Source organism: Phyllobates terribilis, unplaced genomic scaffold (genome assembly GCF_046119375.1).
Source record: "Phyllobates terribilis strain yellow unplaced genomic scaffold, ASM4611937v1 Scaffold_11__3_contigs__length_659146591, whole genome shotgun sequence".
Classification (NCBI taxonomy): Eukaryota; Metazoa; Chordata; class Amphibia; order Anura; family Dendrobatidae; genus Phyllobates; species Phyllobates terribilis.
Window position 1 is genome coordinate 415260321 of NW_027362771.1, and position 26395 is coordinate 415286715.

The window sequence follows — 26395 nt, forward strand, 5'->3', positions numbered from 1 at the left end:
TGTGCCATATTCGTGTTAAAGTTAAGTTGTAAATTCGGATTACGAACAAATTCGCTCATCACTTACTTTACAGCAATGTACTTCAACAATAAATGCCAAGTGCATAAAAGTCCGCACCAATGTAAATGTCATGCAAGAAAAGTCACTGAACCAATGTTGGATTAGCATTTGCAGCTTCCAGTACAATTTGATGTGCCAGTAAGATCTTTCATATCTCAGAACCAATTCCCTACATTTAACGTAATCTAAAACTGTGTTTACATAAAGCGACGTTCAGATGATAAGGCCTTGTGCACATGACTGGATTCTGGATTTGTGGCACAGCTTCCCCTAATGCGACACCCGTGAAATTATATTCAACCATAACTTCCATCACACAAGGAAGCCTCAGGCTGTGTGCCCACTGTGCGTTTTTTTAAGTGTTTTCACAGCAGCAAATTCTGCTGCAGAAACGCTTAAACGCTTGGTAGAAGGCCTGCCATGTTCCCCAATGATAATCCGCATGTGCTGTGCACATGCTGCGGAAGTTTCCGCTGCGGATTATCATTGCGGAAAAATACGCAGCACTACCAATTATTTTGCGTAATCGCGGCATTTTCGCCGCCATTGACTTGCATTGAATCGCTTAATATCCGCATGACTACATGTGCACATGCGGAGATTCAATGTGCGGATGGTACCCGGGTTTGGAGAAGAGGAGACTCGCCTCCAGACCCGGGTACCTTAGTACCTGTAAAAAAAATAATTCAAATAAAAAATATACATTATAATTACCTTCTGATGGCCCCCGGTCTCCATAGCGATGCGTCCTGGCTTCCCAGCAGCTTGCGATGGTCTAAAAGGACTTGCCATTACGTAATTTAGTCATGTGATGGGTCACGTGACCGCTGACGTCGGAGGTCGCGTGACCTGTCACATGACAAAATGACATCATGGAAGGTCCTTTTACACAACTGCGAGACACCGGAAGACTGGACGCATCGGACAAGGAGACCAGGGGCCATCGGAAGATGAGTATAATGTTTTTTTTTATTATTTTTACCATTTTTATTCTTTTTTTTAACTAACTTGGTCACACTATATAAAATCCATGACGGGTGCATGGATTTATATTGTGTGACCAAGTTGATAAGCACTTTCCAAGTGATGCTAAAATCGCTTGGAAAGCGCTTGACAACCCGCATGCAAAATCGCATGATCAAAACGCTTCACTTACGCTTGTCCCTGGCAGGAAAAACGCATGTACAATCCGCATGCGTTTTTTTCTGCCAGGGAGATGCAGAAATGCTCAGGAAAAATCAGGAGCATTTCTGCATAGTGGGCACTTAGCCTTATAGAGGATTTTCTTTTGCTACAAGCATTGATACTAGAGAAAAATATATCGCCTCAAGGAGATACCACATTTAGCTAAAAATAAATTATATTTGAACACATTACAACTAAGGAGATTTTATGACATCCCATTCTAAATCCATATGGAGTTGGTGCCTCTTTGATACTATAACAACTTCCACTCATCTGGGAAGGGGCAGAGGTAGGGCTCTGTGTGGCCAGTCAGGTTCTTGCACAGCAAACTTACCCAATCATCTATTGACCTTGCCTTGTGCACCGCGGCACAAACATGCTGGAACAGAGAAGAGTCTTCCCCAATCTATTCTCACAAAATTGGATACATAGAATTTTCTAAAGTGTCCTGGTATTCCAAAGAATTAAGATTACCCTTCACTGCAACTAAGGAGTCTAGGCCAACCCCTGAATAACAACCCCATACTTTACAGCTGGCACAATGCGTCAGGCAGGTAACGTTCTCCTGGCATTCCCCAAACCCAGATCCATCCATCACATGAATAGAAAAGTGTGAATAATCCATAGAGTATGTTTCCATTGCTCCAGAGTCCAGTGCTTTACTCTCCTATATCTGATACTTGGCATTGTGCTTACTGATGTAAGTCTTGCATGCAGCTGCTCGGCCATGGAAGCTCATGCCATGAAGATCCAAATGCAATTTTAGTGCTATATTTAATGTCAGAGGAGGTTTGAAACTCTGTACTGAATCCCCGAAGTGTTGGTTACTTTTATTCATTGTGTGGCCGATTCATTAAGACTAGCATTGCACATGGCAGTCTTAATGAAGGGCTTGCTGGAGTACAAAGCGCCAAATTCATTAAGAGGATCACAACACTTAATAAATTTGGTGCATCTTCACTGTGGTATGCACTTTCATGTGCCTCACCAGAAATGCTACTGGAGTAGCATTTCTAACTTAAAAAACGCTGTCAGTTTGAAAGAATTTGACAGGCAGGCGTATCCACACCTTGTCCCGCCGGTTCCCAGCTCGGACCGTTTTGGGGGAGCTGGCCAAATCTTGTGTGAAAATGCCAAAAGTGTAACTTCTTAGAAAACTGGGGTAAACATTTTGATGAATTGGCCCCTATGGGCCTCAGCACTTGGTGGCTTCGCTCTGTAGCATTACGTGGTCTGCAGCTTCATACCTGAGTGGCTGGGGTTCCTAAACATTTCCACTTTTCAATCCGTTGATCATGAATTTTTTTTCCTCATAAATATTCCACAAACTGGCTTATTACAACGATGCCATCCAAAATCATGCTCAAATTCAGTGAGTTCTTTTTGATTGATCCATGGTTGTAAAGGCAGACTGCTTGGCTAAGTGTATTTATATACTCACAACATATAATACATACAATTAGTACTTTCATATAATGTTACCGATCTCCTTCCCAGGTTTGAATACAAAAGTCATAAGAAGAGAAAGCTGAAGACAAGCGTAGATTTTCCTCTGAACCATTTGGATCTTTCTCCATTTCTGTCATCATGTAATGTCAAACAGCATAAATATAAGTTGTATGCTGTAGTGGTAAGTACATAGTATACTTGATGACTTAGAAGGTCACTATCGTTTAAGAAAAAAACACAACTTCTGAGTTCTGACATGTCACAGTAGCATGTCAAAAGTTTTGATTATTTGAAGTTATTGTTTCCAGACCCTCCCACGAGCACCAGAAAAAGGGGAAAAAGCCGTCAGTTGGGAGTTGTGCTTATATGGCTTTGATAGATTTTTCTGGCTGTCCACAGAGTATTTTACTGGTTATTGACCTTCTAGGAGTCTGTACACCGTTTCTAATTTTCCCATCTACAGATTACTTGAAAAGTTGTTGTATGCTCAGAGACATACATTATGTACTGCTTTGACAATGGAGAACTGAGTAGTAAATAAAAGAGATCCGACATCCTCGACTATCACAAATGTGGTGTCATCATGTGTATGGGGCATCGTGTTTTTCACCCTATAAGTGTCTGAACAGGGAACCGATTAGCAGACAAAGAGCTGCCTTAAGTGTTACACATATTGGTGGACATCAACCAGCTCTTAATGTGGTACCCTGGAATATGCCATTCCAGAATGTGCTTTGAAATGTTTTATATTTTTGCTTTGTGCATGTAAGTTGTTTGTACACACCATTTATGCACTTGGGGTTCCCTACCTCCTTTCAAAAATCCTATTTTCTCTACACTCCCCACAAGTCACTTTATATTACATTAACAAAAAACTGGGGTTGTAATATCTCAGAAGGAAAGTGTGCAGTCACTCTATGTGACAGCAAAATCGTGACCCCTGTATTCCCCATGCGGGTGAACAGTCATATGACCATAGATTTATGATTTGAATACTTGAAGTCACATGCCGACTAATCTCATCTGGCTTCTCACAAAAGAAGAGAAGTGCAGAAGTCTATACAACCCATGCAAACTTGAGGACACATGAAAGCCCACCCGCATGGGGAATACAGGGAATCACGAGAGTGCGTGCATCCCACACTGTTGTGATTTGGCATTGTGCAGTCACATAGAATGGCTGCAGACTTTTCTTCTGAGACCACACAGCCCTTTTAAGACAAAACAGGTGTTTTTCTTACCATAAGGCCTTATTGCCCATTTACACTAGCCAACTAGGGACGTTAAACAACCAAGGATCAGCGGCTGTTTTCCAGGACCATGACTGGCAGAGCAAGATCTCGAATAGGATTCCCTATGCTTGGACTTTCAGTAAATACTTTATATAAAACACGACTAGTACATTTATCTATCCAGGGTCTCTGCTAAACGGCCTTTGTCCACATACGACGACCTCCTTTGAAGCTAACTGTTTGACAATTAGTTCTATTTCTTATGAGCAGGTTCACAAATGTCCAATAAGTGTGCAATAACAATTCATAAGGTGTTTACATTTTAGTTAAAAAGGTACTTTTGATATGGACAGAAGGATGGCCCTTAAAATAATTTTATTTGCCACATCTAAAGATCCTCAGTCGTCTCTGCGCAAATTTGAATTTCTCATTTAAAACCTATCCATTTTTCAAGATGTACTTTTTAGATTTTTTTTAGGAATTCTTTATTTTATTGAATAAATAACATAGAATATGACCAACCATATTGTAAGACTGTAACATTAAATATGAGAACAAATAAGGTCAACAGACTAACCAGGCAGTGAAGTCAAAATATATTAAACAATTATAAATTGTAAAAGCAGGCATGGCCAAAACTAGTGAGGATGGATGCGGTAACAAAATTATATGGAGGTTGTATAAATAGAGGGGCTCTGGAGAGAAGCAAGAAAGTGACCATCAGGTGATGGGGTAATATGGGGGGTGGGATAGGGAATATCTTAAGGAGTGTGGTGTAGAAAGTTTGGGTTTGAGTAGCAAGCTCAGGGCTTTACTGGTCCAAGATGTCCATATTTTATGGAAAAGTGAATGTGTTTCCCAGCTAGAAAGTTCTTCAAGACGATGTAACAAGTGTATTTTAGATAACCATTCTGAATGGGTAGGAGGCGTTGACTGTTTTCAGCTTCTCCTTCTCTATACCATGCTGTCCACAGATCAGAATGCATGAATGTGTCAGGTTCTCATTAATCATTGATAGCGCTTTAAGGAATTAAGAAAAGTCACTGGTTTACCTTCTTTTTGTAATTCTGTGCTGTTCACTTCCATATTGGGGGACCTTTTGAACATGAGCTGGCAGATATCTGTAGTGATGTCATTAGTCCCACTCACCTCCCAATGTAGAAGTGTGCAGAGCAGGATTACCCCTTACTTGTGTAACTGTGTCTGTGTCTAACCCTAGTGATTAGGCAGAGAACCATGTAAAAAAGCAAAAATGCTTTTATAATAAAATGTTCCGTAACTGCCCTTTTTTTTTGCAGAATCATTTTGGGGAACTCGATTTTGGCCACTACACTGCATTTTGCAAGCACCCTGGGACCAAAGAGTGGAATGCTTTTGATGACATTAGGTGCTTCCAGATTTCAGAATCTATGGTGAAAACGTCTTCAGCTTACATACTGTTTTACACCAGCCAGACATTCGGCTTGCCAAAGAAGACCTCATCCTGCTCGGCGTGCTGAATCCATATTGACCTCATCCTGCTCGGAGTGCTGAATCCATATTGAACAATAAACAAATTGAGCATATAGGTCTTGTCTTTCCAATAGCTTATAAAAAAAAAAAAGGAATATGAATTTGCAACGGTAAGGGATTATAATCTGCTCTTCTTATATTGTAAATTTCTTGTTTTATTTAGAGAAGAATATATCCGTAAAGTTAGAGAATTCCATCCAAAAGCTGGAAACAAATCTGAGAACAGCAGCAAAGTCCAGATTTTTAGTGGCGTTTTCTTGTCAGTAAACACTATCAATGTTTTTCAAAAATTGCATTTAAAGGAAATGGATCTCTATTTTTATTGTACCCTAAACCACTAGCATGCCATTATACTGCTGGGATTTAGGTTGCTAAACATGCACCCGTTGAAATTCTCCTTTATGATATTATGTGGGGAAAAAAGTGTTTCCATGCAGCGCCTGATTATGCAATTACTGTAAAATAGCGTTCATCGCCTCACAGCACATGGTCTACATATCGCATGACAAGTCAGACTGCATCCAAACTCCTTTTTCTAAATTATGTCAGAACAGTATTGTCGGCAGCACGTTTAGTACCAAAAATCCCTGCGGCACGTCGTCGGGCTGGTGGTTTAGGCATACAAGTCTAGTGACTGGTTCTATTCAATGCTGCAATAGACAACACAGTAGACTAGAAATAGTGTTCTTTTGGAAGTCCAGGTTATAGGCCTTCTAGATGGTTTGTGATTGTAACATGTCTGGGCTGGAATGTCATGGCTGCAGCAAGGAGGAGAGACCAGCAAGGAAACCCAGTAAACTGAGAAATTGTGCGGCAGGGGGATTGGTAAAGTAAGTATGGCTTCTTTGTTATTTTGGCTCATTCTAAGCGGTTTTCAAATGTTCCCATCTGTACAACCTCTTAGAATGTGACAAGTTTGATTCATCATACTACATATCCTTTCTTAAAAAGAGACCAATTTACAAAACTTTGCACAGAAATATAGATGGATACACTGTAACAACCAGTTCTGCATTGCAACCTTACTTTGCTGTGCACTCTTACTACAGCTCAATAACATTCAGAAACGTTGCCTGCACGGCCAGCCTCGGTACTGTCCTGTTTCAGCATGAAATTGGTTCCATTGAAGCGAATGGTATGATGGCATGACAATGCAAAGTTAAGTGAAAGTCTTAGTATTTTTTTACCATGTACAGATTTTTCAATTTACTACTACAACCCAAAACCCTTCTTTTTGGCAACTAACATCACTCATTTGTCAAGCATCTTTACCTGTGTTTAGCGCCGCACGTTTTTTTTTCTGAATACGCTGGATACTCTGTCCAATACATAGTGTTTGCCCATTTTTCCTTTTATTGTTCAGTATTAGATGTTTTGTTTTTTTTATTTGAAAAGTTGCCAGGAACAAGCATCGCAGAGCCGCTTCTTTATTGTAAAAGGCTGGTGTTTTGAAGTCGCCGTTTAGTAGTGATGAGCGCAAGCACTCGTTACTAGAGTTTGCCTAGGGTGCTCAGGTATGCACCTAGTATCGTGGATGCTTAAGTGACATCTTCGACTCCCCGCGGCCGCATGTTTCGCAGCTGTTTGTCAGGCAATCCCTCACATTTTTATGGCTAACAGCCGCTAAACATGCAGCCGTGGGGACTTGAACAGGTCATCCGAGCACCCTAGGCAAACTCTAGTAACGAGTACTTGCGCTCATCACTACTGTTTAGTAATCTACTATCTTAGAAGCTGTGAGGTCTACGTTACTCAAGCTATGGACAGCAGGGTGGCTCAGTGATTAGCCCCATGGACAACAGCTGCATGGAGTTTGCATGTTCTTCCTTCCCATGGTCTTCCTCCTGGTATTCTCCCACACTCCACAGACATACTGATAGAGCATTTAGATTGTGAGCCCCAATGGGGACAGCGATAATGTCTGTTAAGCACTGTGGAATATGATGACGCTAAATAAGTGAGTAAAATAAACTAGAGACGGACATTAATTGTTCTCCATAGTTTTGCATCTGACACCACCCACTTCTTTCTTTCCTGGTGAGGACTTGTTTGAGATATTCTATAAAGTGAGTGGTACACGTTATGTTGTAGCTCCAGTAGCTTAGCAATTCCTTGCATGGAATGACCTATACGTCTCAGAGCCATAATAAACTGAGGACTTTTTAAACAAGCTTCTTTCTTTGTACCCAGTTTAAGATCTACAATATATGATACTGTCAAACGACTGAGATTTAAAGACAAAATATTGAAAAGAAAATCAAGAAAGGCCAATCAGACAACACATCCATTATTCAATCATTCCTGAGTACTAGCTTCTTAGGAAAATACTTCAGTAAATGGAATAGAAGAAAAACTTTATTTCATAAAATGCATTACTAGAGAAAATTAGGTGCATATACATATTTTTTTGCAAAATCTGAACAGAAAAATACTGCACGGAAGTAAGTGGAATGAAGGACATTTGATACACCCCAATAGTCTTACTATTCAGAGCACATCTGGTGACGGACACCAGCCAGTACTGCATTACATGGAGGGGTTTAAAATACTGTAACTAAAATCAAAATCATATTTGATGCAAACTGTCAGAGGTGCTGTACAGTTCATCATATATTAATGGATGAGAAAAATGAAAAAGAGGCAATGAAAGATTAGCAAAGAAATTAAACTGAAGAAAAAAAAATCATGAATAAAACAATTATCCAAGATATGAGCATAGGTAAAAATGAATCCTAAAAGAGACATGAATGGTCAGAAGCCAATGATCATTAAATAAACTGTGCCGACCTTCAGATTTGGACGGCTCCCATACAAAGGCCATCAGCGGTCTTCTAACCACTTCTAAGCATTATATAGGTGGGGAACATTATATATTATTGATAGGGGCACTGCAGTTGCTTTTGGACCATGTTACATCAGCAAACCACATGCACAATAAAGGCAATAAATATTTCAGAGAAATGCTGTGTTCTGCCCGATGAATGGCTGCTTCCAGGACTTGCAGAAGGGCTCGGTATCTGTATATTGTGATTTTATAACACCAAGTATATACATCCTCAAGTAAATAGATTTATTTAGATATTAGACAATTTATCAAGTGCTATAGGTATTTTACATAAATATGATTTACAACAAAGAAAAGGATATATACATTAGGAGTGATGTGCAAGTTTGCAGTCTTTGATTCAATACGTTCCCAATGTGCTTAGACCGTTTGCATGTCACAGTAGAGAAGCGTATGGAAAAAGGCAAGAAAAGGACATTAGACAAGTTACTTATCAAGGGATTAATATAGATATATCCAAGGCATTTTCACTTTCTTGATGCTGCAGTTTTGTAATCACAGTGCAACCAACCTGATTGCGATATACTGCGAGATTCCTCTAAGCATAGCCTGTCTGGCTGTTAGTACAAAGAGTATAGCATAGACGATCCATAAAGAGGAGCAGAGGAAAAAGGTGGAGATCATCTAAAGCTACAATTCAATGCTTTTATTATACAGCAGCCGTATGAGTAAGAACTCTAATCATCTGTGTGATAATAGAGATGCAGCTTAAGAGCTCTCGTCTTCTCTGGAGCCTCACCAAATCCACTACGGGAGCAGGAGAGGGATCGCTCCAGTACCCGCTCTTTAATACCCCTGTGGTGATGAAATAAGCGTCACGCCTCAGTATTTCATTGAAAATAAGACTATGTAGAATTCTCTACTTTTTTTGTAAAGTAAACCCTAAGGAGTGTTTCTGGACAAATTCTTATGTCAAAAGCTCAGCTCCTCGAAAATCCAATGAAGTGTAAAAGAGGATGTATGCAGCTGAGGTTTTCACAGATGAGACTGAAATTTCAGACACTTCATGGTCATCAAACTTAAACCACTTCTGTCTCATTGCATTCTTGCAGTACGCAGTGTAATGCCCACCATCCAGTCCACCATAGTGGTTCTGTTCAAAACACAAAATGTAATGTGTCAAAAGGAGAAACATCAGAAAAAAACACAATAAATTAATAAACTATAAATACAACCTGCCTAGAAGAAATCTCATCGTCCGTTTCATTAGAAGCCTTGCAGCTCACAACGCCAATGCTGAAATAGCTAATGAACCTGAAGCAGGTAAGGAATCAATGGAAGCTCCTTACTTCGAGCATCTTTAAAGGGGTTGTACAGCATTTAAAAAAATATAGTTTCTACCTTACAAACTTAGTGTTACATCAGCCAATAGGATGTATGGATTTGAGCTGCAAAACCTGACACAATCAGTGACACGTGTGGCGCTGTGTAGGCAAGAAAGCAGCTGCTAATGCCCACTCTGATGAGAATATGGCAGACCTATACGCTGTCATTTTAAACAGAAACTTAAGAACATAAGGAACATATAGGAAAAGTTAGACATCAAACACTTACATTTAAATGGAATATATCAACAGGTATTTGCCACTTAATCTATGAGCAGCTTAATATACAGGCACAGATCCTGATTCCAGTGATATGTGGGCTGCTTGCTGTAGTTTTGATAAAATCAGTTTTATCAGCAGGAGATTATGACTAGTAAACCAAATGCCATGAGGTCCTCCATATTCATGAGCTTTGCATAACCCAGCCAGCACCACTGATTGGCACATTTTTGTGTACACTGTGAATTGCAAGAAAGTTGCCAATCAATGGTGTGGGCGAGGTAATACAGAGCTCAGCATTCGGAGAACAGTTAGATGTGTGTCAGATAAAACAGTGACTTTATTAAAACTGCAGCAAGCAGTCCAGTAAGTGATACATCGCTGGAATCAGGGTCTCTGCCCCTACATCATACTGCGCTCAGATGGGATAGCAAAAAACAGGGGTTGTCTGGACCTATAGTACTGATGACCTATTTTTAGGATAGGATGTATGTCAATTACACACTTCTCAGTACGTGACATGGGGTGCGCCTGCAAGGGTTAATCTATCTCCCCTCACTCAATCCAGCTCTCAACCTCTGTCTTAGGCTATAAAGTGAGCATAAATCACACCCCACACATTCAGCACACCCCAACTTAACGCTGCCCCCACTCATCAAAAACACGGGGTGATGAGTCCCCAAAATCTATGTTACTGTCAGACAATCAAAGGGTCACACACACTCTCAAAGACTATGGACTCTTTTAGAGTGAACAAGGGTCAACTTATTAAAGGTTTTAAGCTTTAATATAAAAATATACAGTGCTTAAATATATAAGACTGTAAAAATACAATGAGACACAAATATGCAAAACAGTTATAAAATAAAAAGGGAGAAAAACAGAAATACCTACAACGTTTTCGTCTGCAGTTTACCTGTTTCCTGAAGGAGGAAAGGGAATCATGGAACACATCAGTCTTTAAACTGCCCCCACATGTGAACAACTCTCTTTTTGTAACCCAGCTTTTTATAGACTTGACCACAGACTCATATTTCCAGGACGACCTGAATTGGTCTATTTACAAGATGCTGTAAGTGGCCAATGAGCCAAATTGTTGCATTTCAAATATCCTGTGTCTCCCTATACAGACAATAGGAAATATTCTGCCTAGTGTAGACCATTTGCTATAACCCCTTTGAAGCTCATGGTCCCGATAATGTGCTACATTTAACACCTCCAGCACAAGCTCCTTTGTGCTTGCAATACTGGTATATCCAGTTTCACCACTTTTCTCTATTAAATGTAACTCTACTGTTATGATTTTTCCCTTATCGATTATATATATTTTCATTCACAATATAATTTTAGATCGGTGGGGTGCTGCTACGTACCTCACATCAGCTCCTATTTGAGAATATAGTAGTTTTCAGCTGTGGTTGAGACACACTAAACAGAACTGTGCTGTCCAGCTCCATGCACAACCAGCTGCCGCTAGCTGATCATGGAGGGTGCTGGGTGTTCAATGCAAACTGATAGGTCATCAATATTATGACTGGGCAAACCCATTAATAATGAGACAAAACCAAACAATTCATTTTTACTGTTAAATCAGTTGTTTAGTACATATACACTAAGTGATCATTATAATAGCCCCAAAGGTATATTTCATATAAATAGGCCTAGGTAGTGACAGGGTTTTGTTTTTTTATTTTTTTACAACTAGCTACTTACAGATACTCCAAATAAACTGTATTTCTTAAACGTCTTGGGTCCTATGACATATTGTGACAAGTCAAGATGTTCCAATGGAAAATCCACACATGTCTGAAGTTTTTGCTTCCAGCGTCCCTCATAAGAAAATCTAGGAAACATTCATGCAATTGTTAAAACCAACTGATCAGCAGGGGTTATGACAAGTATTGCAAAAATGAACATAATAAAAATACAAATTACCGTTTTAGGTGCACAAGGAGAACTGGAGGGAGTTTCCAAATTTCTATTTTCTTCGTAGAATCTCTGCTAGTTTTACAGTTGCTACAAAAAAACCTATTGTTACCCGTGAGCTTTTCTTCTTTGGAAAAAGACTTAAGGCAATCCTAAAAAAAACAGATCAATCCCAAGCTGTTTAAAGCGATAGCATTAGATCATTTTTTTGGGGGGGGGTGGGAGAGGTGAGGGGGTTACACTAAAAGATTAGATACTAGAAACCTCCTAGGAATCAATGGAGCGGCAGTGCGCATGATCAACCACTGGGATCATGCAGATGGGGCGCTTCAGAGCCCCGGTTTTTTGGAATCTGTGTCTCATCGACCAGACTCCCAGTGATTAGAAACTTATACACTATCCAGTGGACAGGGAATAACTTCCAAACTTGAGAGTACTCCTTTAAGTTACACTGGTTAGAAATAGTTAATGAAAATCAGTGAAATACATCAATAAACTTGAGTATCCGTAAGCCCTTATGAAAGTGTCCTGCATCCAAAAAAGCATGGCTGCTTAGTTTTCCCTGAACAGCGGGCACACTCACAGCTAATACTAGATGTATTGGGATATAGATCCTTGCGCTCGGACACATGAGATTTGTTTAATTTTGGCATCTATTTCTGTGCCGAAACTTTTTTTTAATTTTTTTAATTTTTTTATCAGTTTTGAAAAAAGGAGAAATTATCTTGAGACAAATACCTGAAGAGAACATTTGCTTGACGATGGAAGTGGTAGAGACAAGTACATGAACGCTTCAAACGTTCGGGACTTTTTGTGGCACGTTAGACATTGCACAGTCGACTTGAACTGGCCTTGAAATAGTGCCACAATAATAGATTCATTGAGCTGCTTGTGCTTTATCCAGGCTATGTCTGCAGCCTGGGAGTCACTCAAATGATCGTTGTTTTCCTCCTTATGTCTCTTCCTGTTGTCCGCCTGCAAAAACACAGAAATCACCCAATAGAAAGTGTGACAAATAAAGCAATACCATAAGCTGGTGACACTTATGTCATGACTATATGGTAATTGGAACCAAGAGGTAAAATTTAGCATAGGCGACTAGTAATATAACAACTACGGATCGTAGTCTGTAGGATCAGCTTTTATAATGCAGACCCGTCCCTATATATCAGATTCTGGTCATGCTTCCATTGCTTTTCATTACCACATTGACCTCTCATATAAAACTGTTCAAATCATAATGCAGAAAGTAAAGCCGATGATTGGATGTGTGATGGAGGACATGTGAAAACAATTCTTCTTTGCAAAGGTCTTACCTTTGAAGTGTCAAATAAAAATAATTTCAGATAGAAAAAAAAATGTATGTAAATCAGTTTTCCCTTTAGGGAATTTTTTTTTTCAATTAATGGAACTTCACAATTCTCTCCGAATTCTGCTCAATGCTAAAAGAAACGAACAGTAATATAATTACCTTTTATGCAGTAATGAGTAGTCCAGCATCAGTCATAAATCTAAGAATCCATTTATCTTGGCAATATGTGGAATCCATAGGTTGATACTAAGACCAGGTAACAGTTTGCAATGCATGGATTTTGTCTGGGTATTGCCATATAAAGAGGATTCATTATGGCTGATGCTGGACTTCTCATTACTATGTACTATATGTGCTCCACCATGCTGTCCGGATACAGCGGATGGTTGCTGCAGATGAGCAGATATAACTGCGTTATTACACATTTAACCTTTAGATTTAATTCCCTTCCCACGGCTGCCTGTCCAGGTATCCCACCCTGCATCTTAGGGCTGCTGTCTGGTTTTTATCTCTCGGACAACACACTGACCTCTAGTGTTTAATTGATCTATACACACACGTCAGGTTTATAAATGGATCCGCACCTCCAGTCTAAGAGATCCGGAGCATATCCTATTCTCATCAGTTTTTATGATTGAACTCGGCCATTAAAGGCTATGATTATCTGTGTAAAACTAATAAAACATAGAAGACAGACTTTGTACTTCAGAGTTCGATCTGTTTTAACTGATCCATTTTTAAGAGTCAATGGATAAAATTTTTCAGACAGTTTAAAAATGGAGGAGGATAAAAACTGAAGCAACCAATATGACACCTGAGGGGAGGAAAACAAATGGGTCTGTTTCTCTCGGATGCTAACACTCACACGGATGTGTAAATGTAGCCTTATTGCCATTGCAGGTTGATGATCACATGAAGGTGTGACTATGGGACGACTGGTGGGAGTCTTATTGCCGAGACTCCCATCAGTCACACAAAGGCACATCCTTGCAGTTAATGGGACTATCAGCACAGAAAGACTGTTCAAACTAAGTCTCGCTGCTCGGTGCTTCATGGCGGGGTCAATCATTTATATACACCTTCCCACATGGTCGTTTACCCTCTCTCTCCACCCCTCTCTTCTTTGATGGACAGCTCTGGCTTCATAGATGCAGAGAAGGGTGGAGATAGATGGAAAACAAGCAGGTGGGAAGGTGTATATTAATGATTGGCCCCGCCATGATGCCCTGAGGAGCGGAACTTGGTTTGAAAAGTCATTCTGTGTTGATAGAGTCCCTTTAAGGACTACAGTATAAACCCCAGTAACACTCACTGCACTACATGGATTTTTCCATCCTGCAGATAGATAGCATTTGCCCCCTACGACCAGGTTAAAGATAACAGTGTGCAGGACCCGGTCTCGACAGGTGTACTCTACAAGGCAGTAGAAAGATGGCTTCTGCTAAAGTGGTAAATGGTTCAATTAATGCACACAAGAAAAAAGTGCTAAATCATCTAAGGAAACAAAGAACCACGAGTGTATGTATGAAATGGCCCACATTTAATGGTCAGGCTGCAGATGTGAGCGGAGATCATATGCTCAGTTGTAATGAGAAGACGACAGATACAGAACAGGACAACACACGGACATTATACTTCATGTAACTGCTTATCCCACAAAAAAACGACACAGATCTATCGTATACATAGAAAACAGAGCCTTTCGCCTTCACAAACATGAACATGAATGGATTGGCTTACTTACTCTCTACACGGATCATCAAAGGACACGTAAAATAGAAAGTAAAACAAAATGAGATATTACGTCATGTATACTTTTATTTCCATGTATAACATGATATACTATCACTGCCATGTTGTAGTAGTCACCAAGGAGAAACACAAGGGCTTAAAGGGAATCTGTCGCTACATTTGCCCCATCTAAAATATTAATATGGGTATACAGGTTAGAGACTGCTGAGGACAGTGATCCCTGTATGTCTCATATCAGATGCCTTGTGGTGGATACATCATCTTTTATCACTTTATATAAATGACCTCTTCCAGGCTATGGGGAGGACGCTGCAAGGAAGATAACTCTGCCTCCAGAGCTTATTTTACATGAAGGGGAGTTACCAGTGTGATGTGTAATGGCCGCTCTCTGCTTTCCTGATCTCACTGCAGAGCTGTGTGTGATTATACCTGACACATCTGCAGGCTCCTCTCACTGCAGAGCTGTGTGTGATTATACCTGACACATCTGCAGGTTCCTCTCACTGCAGAGCTGTGTGTGATTATACCTGACACATCTGCAGGCAAAAACGCTGCAGAAACGCTTAAACGCATGGTAGAAGGCCTGCCATGTCCCCCAATGATAATCCGCATGTGCTCTGCACATGCTGCGGAAATTTCCGCTGCGGATTATCATTGCGGAAAAAAACGCAGCACTACCAATTATTTTGCGGAAGTGCTGCGTTTTCACCGTCATTGACTTGCATTGGAACGCGCCAATTCCGCAAGACTGCATCTGTACTTGCGTAATTGGCGTGTTCTAATGTGCAGATGGTACCCAGGTGTGGAGGACAGGAGACTCTCCTCCACACCCAGGTACCCTAAAAGCTGTAAAAAAAAAAAAAAAAAAAAAATAAAGATTATATTCACCTTCCGACGGCCCCCGGACTCCTTCCCTGTGCTTGCTTACAGATCGCGCAGGACTGAAGGACCTGCGGTGACGTCACAGTACAGCGTACCGCGATCTGCCGGCAGCCAACACAGGAGGGCAGCAAGACTGCAGGGGCCATCGGAAGGTAAGTATAGATTTATTTTTTGACATTCTCTCGGGTCACACTATATAAATCCATGCTGTTTGCATAGATTTATATAGTGTGACCTAGTTGTCAAGCGCTTTCCAAGTAATGCTAAAATCGCTTGGAAAGCGCTCGTCAACCCGCATGCAGAAATGCAAGTGAAGAACACTTCACATCCGCATGTCCCTGGCAGGAAAACGCATGTAAAATCCGCATGCGTTTTTTTCTACCAGGGAGATGCAGAAAAGCTCAGGAAAAAATCCGGAGCATTTCTGCATCGTGGGCACATAGCCTCACTCTCGTCAGCAGTCTATAACCTGTATGCCCATATTAATAGTTTAGATAGGTCAAATGTGGTGACAGATTCTCTGTAAAGAGGTTTTCTGGGGATAATTATTTCATTTCTAAGCTAAAACTAGTAATTGGCTGCAGCTATGAGACAAGTGGAGGGACCGGACAGTGTAGAAAGAAGGGCATTGTGCTGTTCCTGGCACGGCTCCAGTCCTGCACACATCACCTTGTGACAGCAACTTCTGACCGACCAGAAGTTAGTAGTAACGGTCACAAGCGCTCAATGTAGGTCTATGAGAGCCACAACAAGGCCAGAGTGAGGCGCTCATAGACTTGCATTGAAAAGTGGCCTCCAGCTTTGTCCAAACACTGGAGCTGCGGGCAGGTCACAAACTTCTGGAGAACGAAGGGAACGGTGTGGATGAAAGATGAAGACTGCGGTGGGTAAGTATAAGACTAGGGGCAGGGACTTACATTAGTAGCACAACTCCAGCACTGCAATAAAAAGAAACGCTGAAGTGTTGCTTTAAGTATACCGTGAGATATATGGTATTTACTGCATGCCTCTGCATAGAAGAGCATAGATAACTAAACTACTTTCCTCAACAAGCATAAAGGTATAGCGATGTACATTGTTGGGCTGAAGGAGGCCAAAAACACAGATATTTGCCACTTACACCAGGAGCTCTCCGGGTGCTTACGCCAAAACATCCTTAATTTCTAACCATACTTCCCAGAAATGAGCGACTAGAGCATCACATCACTATCTGTGTGCTGGGATCAGGTTAATGGGGATCTCTACTCAAAAACAAAAAGGTACAATATGCCATCAGTAGGTGATTACTGACTGATGGTGCTAGTCTGACAGCAGAGAACCCACCAATCACTATAGACTGTGCGGTGTATCTAGTACCAATGCTCAATTGCATTATTTGGTAAAACTAGAGGGGCACTTCAATAGGAGAGGACGGGCCAGTACTAATCACAAAATTATGGCATATACTAGGGACACTGCTGTTTCCACTCTGCCTCTTTCCCCCTTTGAGGACACTACTCACCAACTTCTTTTACACAAAAATATCCATCTTCAACCCACCGCTGTAAATGGTACAAGTATTAACACAAGTACTTAGTTTTAACCACCGAGTCACTAACCTTGAAAATTTAAAGAGAATGTATTTACAGTAATTCCTATAGTATAACATAAAAGACACATTCTCATTTAGGAAAGAAGAAGAAAGTAGATTACCTTATTGAGATCCTCATGGAGTCCATCCATTAAGAATAGCAGCAGCTCTTGGGAGTCTTGCTGGATGTATCCCGCAAACTGATCATTGATTTTTCCAATTGTTACCTTGAAATCTTTAGGGCTTATGTATTTATATTGACCAGTCCAAAGAGCTTTCATTATAATACCAAACTCCTCGGCCACTTCTCCTTTATGACCTAGAAGATTAAATCTGTACAGAACAGACACGGTTCAGAATCCCAGGCATCAAATTCACCCAAACAAGCAAAAAAACAATTCTGGAAATGATTTCACCTGCATCCTAGCAAAATGCAGCTCGATGCCCTGCTTGAGATTTTTGTAGTAAGTATATAAGATTGTAGGCCTGTAACTTCCCAAACTGGTAGAACAGGATAATAATCAACAAGGAAAGAGGTTTCCATATTTTCAATGTGCACATCAAATACTTTTCTGCATAATGTCTCATGGTTTTGCAGTATAGCTGTTACCAAATTTCACAGTCCAAACTGCATTCATCACTAAACAAGTTCACAGACGTGGAATTTCACACTTAGTACACCAGTCTCATCAAACCTAACAATCCTTTTTAATGATATATGCTATTTATATAGTGAAATCTACTGACAGGTCCGCTTTACAGATCACCTGGCGAACCAAATTAAAACTTAAGCTTCTAAAAAAGGAAAAAAAAAGAACATAGGTTTAGAATAAGCCTACCTGTTGATATCTGCTTGGTAGCAGTTCTTGTGGAAGTACTCTGCCAAGTGAGGAGTGTTACAGAGACACTGTAAGATAGAGTTCATGTAACACGTATTGCCCAAATTCCTGAGACCAGTAAGAGCCGGACCGGCACCTCCAAACACGGGATTCAGGCTGCGGATCTTAGATGCAGATAACTTTGTGATCTCGGTTTTAGCGTGGGTTGTTGGTCTACAAGACAAATCATTTGTTACAATTAAAAAAAGGTGCCATTTTCCAAACTTGAAACCAGTGGGGTGAAATTTTTTATTTCTCTCTTTGGTTGGTAGCAATGATGTGTGTATGTGTAATGAGTGCAGTAACATACTCAGTGTTCTGTCATTTTCAGCGTCACATTGGAGTCACTTGACCGTATTTGTGATCAGCCCAATCACAGATTCACCTCCACGACACACAGATTAAACACTTTTTAAATCTTCTCAATCCAAGTGTATGAGACTAAGGCCACAGCCCCACTATCAGTATTAGGTCAGTATTTTTTCTCAGGAGTGGGAGCCAAAACCAGGAGTGGGTGATAAATGCAGAATTGGTGACTTGTTTCTATTATACCTTTTCTCTGATTGTTCCTCACCTGGTTTTGGCTCCCACTCCTGAGAAAAAATACTGACCACATACTGATAGTGGGGCCGTGGCCTAAGGACAAGGTCACAGAGCCTCAGACTTGCATTGAGGAAGTAACCAGAACTCCACTCAGCAGATACTATGTGATCCAACAGGTTACAACTGCGGACACGTGACAACCGGAAGTGACCAGAGCGCTGTAGAAAATGTCAGAAGATGGAGACCAGTGAGTATGTTATGCCACTAATTACACATACTTCATTGCTAGCAAAGGGAGAAATAAAATAAAAATTTTCATCGAGAGGTCCTGTAAGAGGCCAGTGTAACCCATCAGCTCCACAAGTAAAGACTTAATTTACCATCTTGCAACAATTAAGTTCTTTACTAGATTTGTTTCAATCAGTTCTATACAGTCTTAGGCATTGCAAAGTGATGTTCCTGACCACTTTACTACTTACAGTGGGGAAAATTAGTATTTGATACACTGCTGATTTTGACGTTTTCCCACCTACAAAGAATGGAAAGGTCTGTAATTTTTATCGTAGGTACACTTCAACTGTGAGAGACAGAATCTAAAAAAAATCCAGAAAATCACATTGTAGGATTGTTTATATAATTACTTTGCATTTTATTGCATGAAATAAGTATTTGATACAATAGAAAAACAGAACTTAATATTTGGTACAGAAACCTTTGTTTGCAATTACAGAGGTCAGACTTTTCCTGTAGTTCTTGCCCAAGTTTGCACATACTGCAGCAGGGGTTTTGGCTCACTCCTCCACACAGATCTTCTCCAGATCTTTCAGGTTTCAGGGCTGTCGCTGGGCAACATTGAGTTTCAGATGAATCCAAAGATTTTCTATTGGGTTCAGGTCTGGAGACTGGCCAGGCCAATCCAAGACCTTGAAATGCTTCTTACAGAGCCACTCCTTAGTTGCCTTGGCTGTGTATTTCAGGTCATTGTCATGCTGGAAGACCCAGCCATGACCCATCTTCAATGCTCTTACAGATGGAAGGAGTTTGATGGCCAAAATCTCACGATACATGACCCCATCCATCCTCCTTTCAATATGGTGAAGTAGTCCTGTCCCCTTTGCAGAAAAGCACTCCCAAAGTATGAGGTTTCCCCCACGATGCTTCACGGTTAGGATGTTTTTTTTGGGGTTGCAATCATACTTCTTCCTCCAAACACGGCGAGTGGAGTTGATACCAAAGAGTTCTATTTTGGTCTCATCTGCCCACAACCTTCTCCCATGTCTCCTCTGGATCATCCAGATGGTCACTGGCAACCTTCAAACGGGCCTGGACATGTGCTGGCGTCAGCAGGGGGACATTGCGTGCCCTGTAGGATTTTAATGCATGAAGGCGCAGTGTGTTACTAACGTTAATGCTCGAGACTGTGGTCCCAGCTCTATTCAGGTTATTGACGAGGTCCTCCAGTGTAGTTCTGGACAGATTCCTGACCTTTCTCACAATCATCCTTGCCACACGAGGCGAGATTACGCATGGAGCCCCAGACCGAGGAAGATACACAGTCATCTTGTGTTTCTTCTATTTTCTAATAATTGTGCCAACAGTTGTTGCCTTCTCACCAAGATGCTTGTCTATTGTCCTGTAGCCCATCCCAGCCTTGCGCAGGTCTACAATTTTAGTCCCTGTTGTCCTTAGACAGCTCTTTGGTCTTGGCCATGGTGGAGAGGTTGCAGTGTGAGGATAGGTGTCTTTTATACAGGTAACGAGTTCAAACAGGTGCAATTAATACAGGTAATGAGTGCAGAATATTAGGGCTTCTTAAAGAAAAACTAACAGTTCTGTAAGAGCCAGAATTCTTGCTGGTTGGTAGGTGATCAAACACTTAAATTGCATTTTATTGCATGAAATAAGTATTTAAAAATCATACAATGTGATTTTCTGGTTTTTATTTTTAGATTCTGTCTCTCACAGGTGAAGTGTACCTACGATAAAATTACAGACCTCTCCATTCTCATTCTTTGTAAGTGGGAAAACTTGCAAAACCGGTAGTGTATTAAATACTTATTTTCCCCACTGTATAGCAGAGAACACACTGAAAAACAGGTTGGTGGAATTAAAGACGGCCCCAGGGTGAATAGTTCTTCTGGAAAATCTTGTAAAATCGCCATGCGCCTCCATCTGTGAAAATGCCTGCCCAGGTGCTTCCACTTGTTGGCCAACACCTTGTTGCATTTCATGCGGATTGAGAAACATCTGGCAGCTCACGTGTCCCTCTTTAAGAACACCATCGGCACAAGGAAAGAGGGGTCTGCTTCCTTAACGTCCAGGGATTGGTTCAGGGCCTGGACCAGACTATCAACCAGCTAAGACATCTGGTCGGAGTCCAGGTCAGAGTCCGAGTCAGAACGAAGGTCCAATTCTTGCAGTGACAGTAGAGGGGAAGAGAGAGATGGAACTCATCCTGAGAAAAGGTGTAGAGTGAAGGCCCGGAGGAAGAACTTGTTTGAGGCCGCTTAGTCCTGCTGTGTATATTAGCCCTGTTGATGCAGAGTAGCTGGTGAGTCTGATCCTCCCTGGGTTGTGGTCAGAGTACCAGGGGAGGCAGGAGGGATACACAAACACTATATGACAGTAACCAAGCTCAACCACTTACTGGGAGAGCGCTACAGCCCATTTAGGAGGGGAATTGTGCTCACATCCTTGGGGGCATGCGTTGGTGGGTGGGCATAATCAGCACAAGTTGCAACAGGGTAAGACAAGGGAAATTTCAACTTGCATGACGCACAGGCAAAGTGAGTGACTGGGGGGGAGCTGAGCAGACTGGGATATGCCTTCTTCTCTTGGTGTTGTACATAAAGAGGGACCAGGAGAAGAAGATTAAGAAGCGTGCTGCTGCAGACACCTCGTGTCATCCCAAGGGCAGAAAGACAGGTCTACCCGGTCCTGAAGTGCTGGGAACTGCTGGGAGCCAGACTAGCGGAGGGTGAGAAGCAGGGGCGGCTGAAGCTGGCTAGTGAGTAGCTTGGTGCCAGTAGGCTGGCTTATCCTGTTGATGAGGAGTTGACTCTTTTTTTAGTGTTTTTTAGGGTCAGCCCCCCCCCCCCCGGTGACAGCACACAACAACTATGGTTTCTTGTGTTCCCCAATGAAGTGCCTGAGAATGTTATCAATTTTACTTCAGAATTTGCAGATTTTATTTAGGACTTGCATAATTTGCAATGAATCTGAGGGAAAATCCATAACATAAATTGAGATATGGTGGATTTATAATACACACTGCAAGTCAACAAGCAATGCAAATTCTGTTCATTTTTTTCTGCAATGCAGTGTATTATCCACTTTGCTGCTGAAATGCTGTGAAAAAAATTGAATACACCTTTAAAAGGGGTTATCCAGGACTATTTTGTTTCACTATGGGCTGCAAAATGAACAGGCAGGTAGTTGCTAACTACCTATCTGTTGTACCCAGCGCCGATCTCTGCCAGCGATTCAGCGGCTTCAGCTGACATCACACAGACAGTGCAGGGAGCCAGCTGTCAATCAGTGTGACGTTGGCAGTCATGCCCTACTGACAGAGCAGCCCGGAAGAAGAGCTGCTCGGCTGCAGTGGAGCTGCTCACTCACTGGCAGGAGGGGTCAGTGATTGCTCTGAGCCGGGTTGAACAGGTAGGTATGTGCCTTTGTTAGCAACTACTTGTTTGTTTGTTTTTTAACTTCGGGTCTAAAAACTATGTCTTGGACAACCTCTTCAATCTCAAAAAAGTAACAGTTAGTGGCCTTTCAGTAAATATAATGCAAAAGCAATGGCCTGCAGAAAAAAAAACTATAATGTAATGTCATGTCTATCGAGAATTAGGAAAACAAATATGACTAGAATCAATCTGAGCACATGGCGCAGCAATTATTTTCAATATATTATGTTCCAATTATTCACAAAATTACTTAGGTAAGCAAACTTACTTATTTTCACGGTTGATTATTGGTGTTGGGATCTTCTTTTCTTCTTTAATAGCCTGGGTTAAATCTGGGGAAGAATATGATCGCTTCAACTTTGTTTGCTCCTTGTCTATGTCTGAATGTGCCTGATGCTTGACTTTCTGAACTTGAGTCGATAAAGGAGCAGATGATGACGGCTTCATTTCAGGCGGATACATGTGAACCGTGTGAGTCGGTGAATGATAATAGCGGTAAGTACCAGTTACTTCATCAAGAAACTGCAGATGAATTAAATCACAAAAAAAGTTTTATTACACAAGCAATAATCAGGATCCAAAGGATACAGAATAACTTGCGGATTGCTGAGGGTCCAACCGTTGAGACCACAGTGATCAGGAAAATGGAGTTCTAAAGACCAGGCCTGAATGGAATGGAGGTGAGCCTGTGCTCCATTTATTATCTACGGGACTACCGAGCACAGCCATTTCAATCAGCTCCATATAAAATGAATGGAATAGAGGCTGCACTTGCACACACCTCTACTCCATTCAGGACTGTGCTGTAGAGTCCCGTTCACTGTATCACTGGGTGGGGTCGCAGTAGTCTGACCCCTAAGGATAAGGAAAAGCTTGATTTTTTTTTCGGGAATATCCCTTTAAATTAAATTTTATTATTAGAATAACTTCATATACTCACATTAGTATGGAGCTCCCAATAATCATCTGCATTTATTTTTACAAAAAAAACACCAAATAGAACAAAGGGAATTTTGACCTTTTTACTTCTAGCCCACTTAATCAAGAAGAAATATTGTTAATACAAAAAAAGTATGTATGTATGTACAGGGTGGGCCATTTATATGGATACACCTAAATTAAATGGAAATGGTTGGTGATATCAACTTCCTGTTTGTGGCACATTAGTATATGGGAGGGGGAAAACTTTTCCAGATGGGTGGTGACCATGGCGGCCATTTTGAAGTTGGCCATTTTGGATCCAACTTTATTTTTTTCAATGGGAAGAGGGTCATGTGACACATCAAACTTATTGAGAATTTCTTAAGAAAAACAATGGTGTGATTGGTTTTAACGTAACTTTATTCTTTCATGAGTTTTTTTACAAGTTTATGACCACTTATAAAATGTGTTCAAAGTGCTGCCCATTGTGTTGGATTGTCAATGCAACCCTCTTCTCCCACTCTTGACACACTGATAGCAACACCGCAGAAGAAATGCTAGCACAGGCTTCCAGTATCCGTTGTTTCTGATGCTGCACATCTCGTATCTTGATGGTATGGTGTGGTATATGGGGTACAAAGATAGTGGGGCCATTCTTCATCAATGGAAACCTCAATGCCACTGGATATCTGAAATTGCTACATGCTGATGTGTTGCCCTCTTTATTCGCTGAAGATGGCACGTTCCCTGAGTTTTTCCAACAAGATGGTGCACCACCACATTATGGGTGTCAGGTCCGAGCATTCCTACATGAACAGTTTCCTGGAAAGTGGATTGGTCATCGTGGGCCAGTTGAATGGCCACGAAGGTCTCCCGATCTGACCCAGTTAGACTTATCTTTGGGGTCATCTGAAGGCAATTGTCTATGCTGTGAAGATACGAGATGTGCGTCTTATAGTCTGAAAAATACGGACTGTAAGTATGTATGTGAGAACACACTTTCTGTGCAACGCATAGATGTCCTGTACATTGCACAAAATGTGAGGAAGGAGGCCATATCTCAGTGCAGCTGCAAGGTTTACAGCGCATGTATTGTGTATTGGGGCAGTTAGGACAGATGTGGTCTGTCACCCGACAACCATCTAATTAATGTTTGCGGCCAGCTTAAGCTTTTTTTCTGTACGTATTAATACTTGTGTGGCAGTCAGATATTTATACGCTAATTACCTTAACCCAGCCTTCAGGCATTCCTGGAACAGTTCTACCCATCTCTTCACTTCGAGCTCGCATCAAAGGTTCTCTCTAAAACAAAAGGACAAAGATAAAAATGATACTAGTCGTAGCAAAAATCAGAACTTTAAAGGGTTAATCTCAACATGTGTGTTCAGAAGCACAGAGCTCTCCATTTCCTTGTTGCTGGTGTAGTGGGCGCTCCCACTTGAGTGAGAGTTGTGGTTCAGTATCTTTCTGCTACTGTGACACACTTCCATCTGTCAGTGCTTGTTCTAAAATTTACACTGTCATTGCTATATTTTTGCACATAGAGATAACATTACCTTAGAACAAGCACAGTGCTCAGGAGATTGAGAGCAGTGATTAGTAAAACTGCTCTGGAAGTGGGAGCTGGGAGTTTGTGATTTTGCAAGACTGATAAACAGCAACTCTGGATCAGGAGCAGATAGGGGAGGAATTGATAAGCTGCTTTCTAACTGCTGTTTATAAATCAATGGGCAACAGTCAGTCGACTAGTATCTCAGGAGTTAACTACTCAGCCTGGAATGTAACTACTGCACATACTGGCCAGGGTCTGGTGGTCGGCCTCTTTGGCAACCAGCTGTAAACCATGTGAGAAAAAAGCTCTCATAGCCAGAGAATGACAGCAGATAGATAAAGCAAGTCAAATGTAAATTTGTTATGTTTAAATGTTGTCTAACTAATCATACCTTTTTATAATATGAGAATAACCCTTTAAATGTAACAAATCTACTATATAAACATTGCATAACACATTTTAATTCCATAGTAAAATTAAAAAGTTAAGGTGCATACTTTAGGTCTATCATCTTCAGCAACCTCTTTTATAACCATCTCTGCTTTATCCTCTTGAGGTCCTTTTCCTACTTCTTGCTGCAAAATAAAGTGCAGGAACATAACAGATTAGTCTCTACGCTATGGTCCTCAACTACAGCTCAATAACATAAATTCACAGGCTTATTTCAACAATAAAGCAATTTACGTTATGACCCAGATACAGTATGAACTGATTTTCTGCACAACCTAAGAAAAAAGGAATTGTGTTTCTCTGCACATTACAAAATCCACAATTTTTGTTCTAGGGTCAAGTGGAAGTGAGTCCAAAAAAAAAAAAAAAAGAAAAACTGAAAAAGGTATGAAAGAGGTCTTAATCAAGATTAAAGGGGTGGTCCAATATCTATAAAGCCCTTTATAAATTTATAAATACCCATCTTCAAGCCCTAAGCACTTTTGTAATTAGCTTTATTATCAAGTTCCCTAACACGTCTCCCTATCCTGCTATTTCCTATATGTGTATTATTATTTTACTTCTTGTAAAGTTTCGTTTGAAAGGAGTCTCAAATGGGACATCACAGGAGGCTGGGGCTGCACTCACTTCTCTGCCACATCTATCACTCCTCCTGGAGCTGTACATCATTAGGAGGCGGCGCTGCAGTCACTTACTATGCCATCTATCACCAGATGACATCCTGGTTCAGTAGAGGTGATCGAAAAGAGAAGGCATCTTCAGTTGCTACAGCCGCCATCACAGTTGCTGCTTCTAACACCACAGTCTCTTTCCCTGCAACGCATTATCAGGGGGCGGTGATAGAAGCCATGTGAGTGACACCAAACACCAAAGCCGCAGATTTGTTTCAGGGTGGCACGCCACAGCTTCTTTAACCACACTCAAATGAATGGCCATCAGGGGGCGGCGCTGGTGTCACTCACATGGCTTTTATCTCCACTCCCCGATGAAGATTTGTTGCAGGAAAAGGGACTGCGGTGTCAGAAGCAGCGATTGTGTGACGGTGGTGGCGATCGAACACATGGTCACTTCTCGATCACCTCTACTGAACCAGAAG

At 41.1% G+C, this 26395-nt stretch overlaps 2 protein-coding genes across 4 annotated transcripts in view; one reads left to right on the forward strand and one right to left on the reverse strand.

Annotated features, from left to right (window-relative positions):
• The window catches only part of USP50 (ubiquitin specific peptidase 50), an 89005-nt gene extending 81429 nt beyond the window's left edge, over positions 1–7576 (forward strand). For all 3 annotated transcript variants that reach the window (XM_073650840.1, XM_073650838.1, XM_073650839.1), the window contains 2 exons: positions 2743–2875; positions 5225–7576. In XM_073650840.1, coding sequence (XP_073506941.1) covers positions 2743–2875; positions 5225–5425 — 334 coding nt within the window. In that variant the 3' untranslated portion in view covers positions 5426–7576. The remainder of the gene's footprint in view (positions 1–2742; positions 2876–5224) is intronic.
• Positions 7577–7775: 199 nt separating this feature from the next.
• Positions 7776–26395, reverse strand: part of USP8 (ubiquitin specific peptidase 8) — an 80462-nt gene continuing 61842 nt past the window's right edge. The window contains exons 12-20 of the mRNA XM_073653099.1: positions 25347–25424; positions 24525–24599; positions 22645–22898; positions 18109–18321; positions 17392–17602; positions 12492–12728; positions 11763–11905; positions 11541–11670; positions 7776–9376 (exon numbers count right to left, since the gene is read on the reverse strand). Of these exons, the coding sequence (XP_073509200.1) occupies positions 9191–9376; positions 11541–11670; positions 11763–11905; positions 12492–12728; positions 17392–17602; positions 18109–18321; positions 22645–22898; positions 24525–24599; positions 25347–25424 (1527 nt within the window). The 3' untranslated portion in view covers positions 7776–9190. The remainder of the gene's footprint in view (positions 9377–11540; positions 11671–11762; positions 11906–12491; positions 12729–17391; positions 17603–18108; positions 18322–22644; positions 22899–24524; positions 24600–25346; positions 25425–26395) is intronic.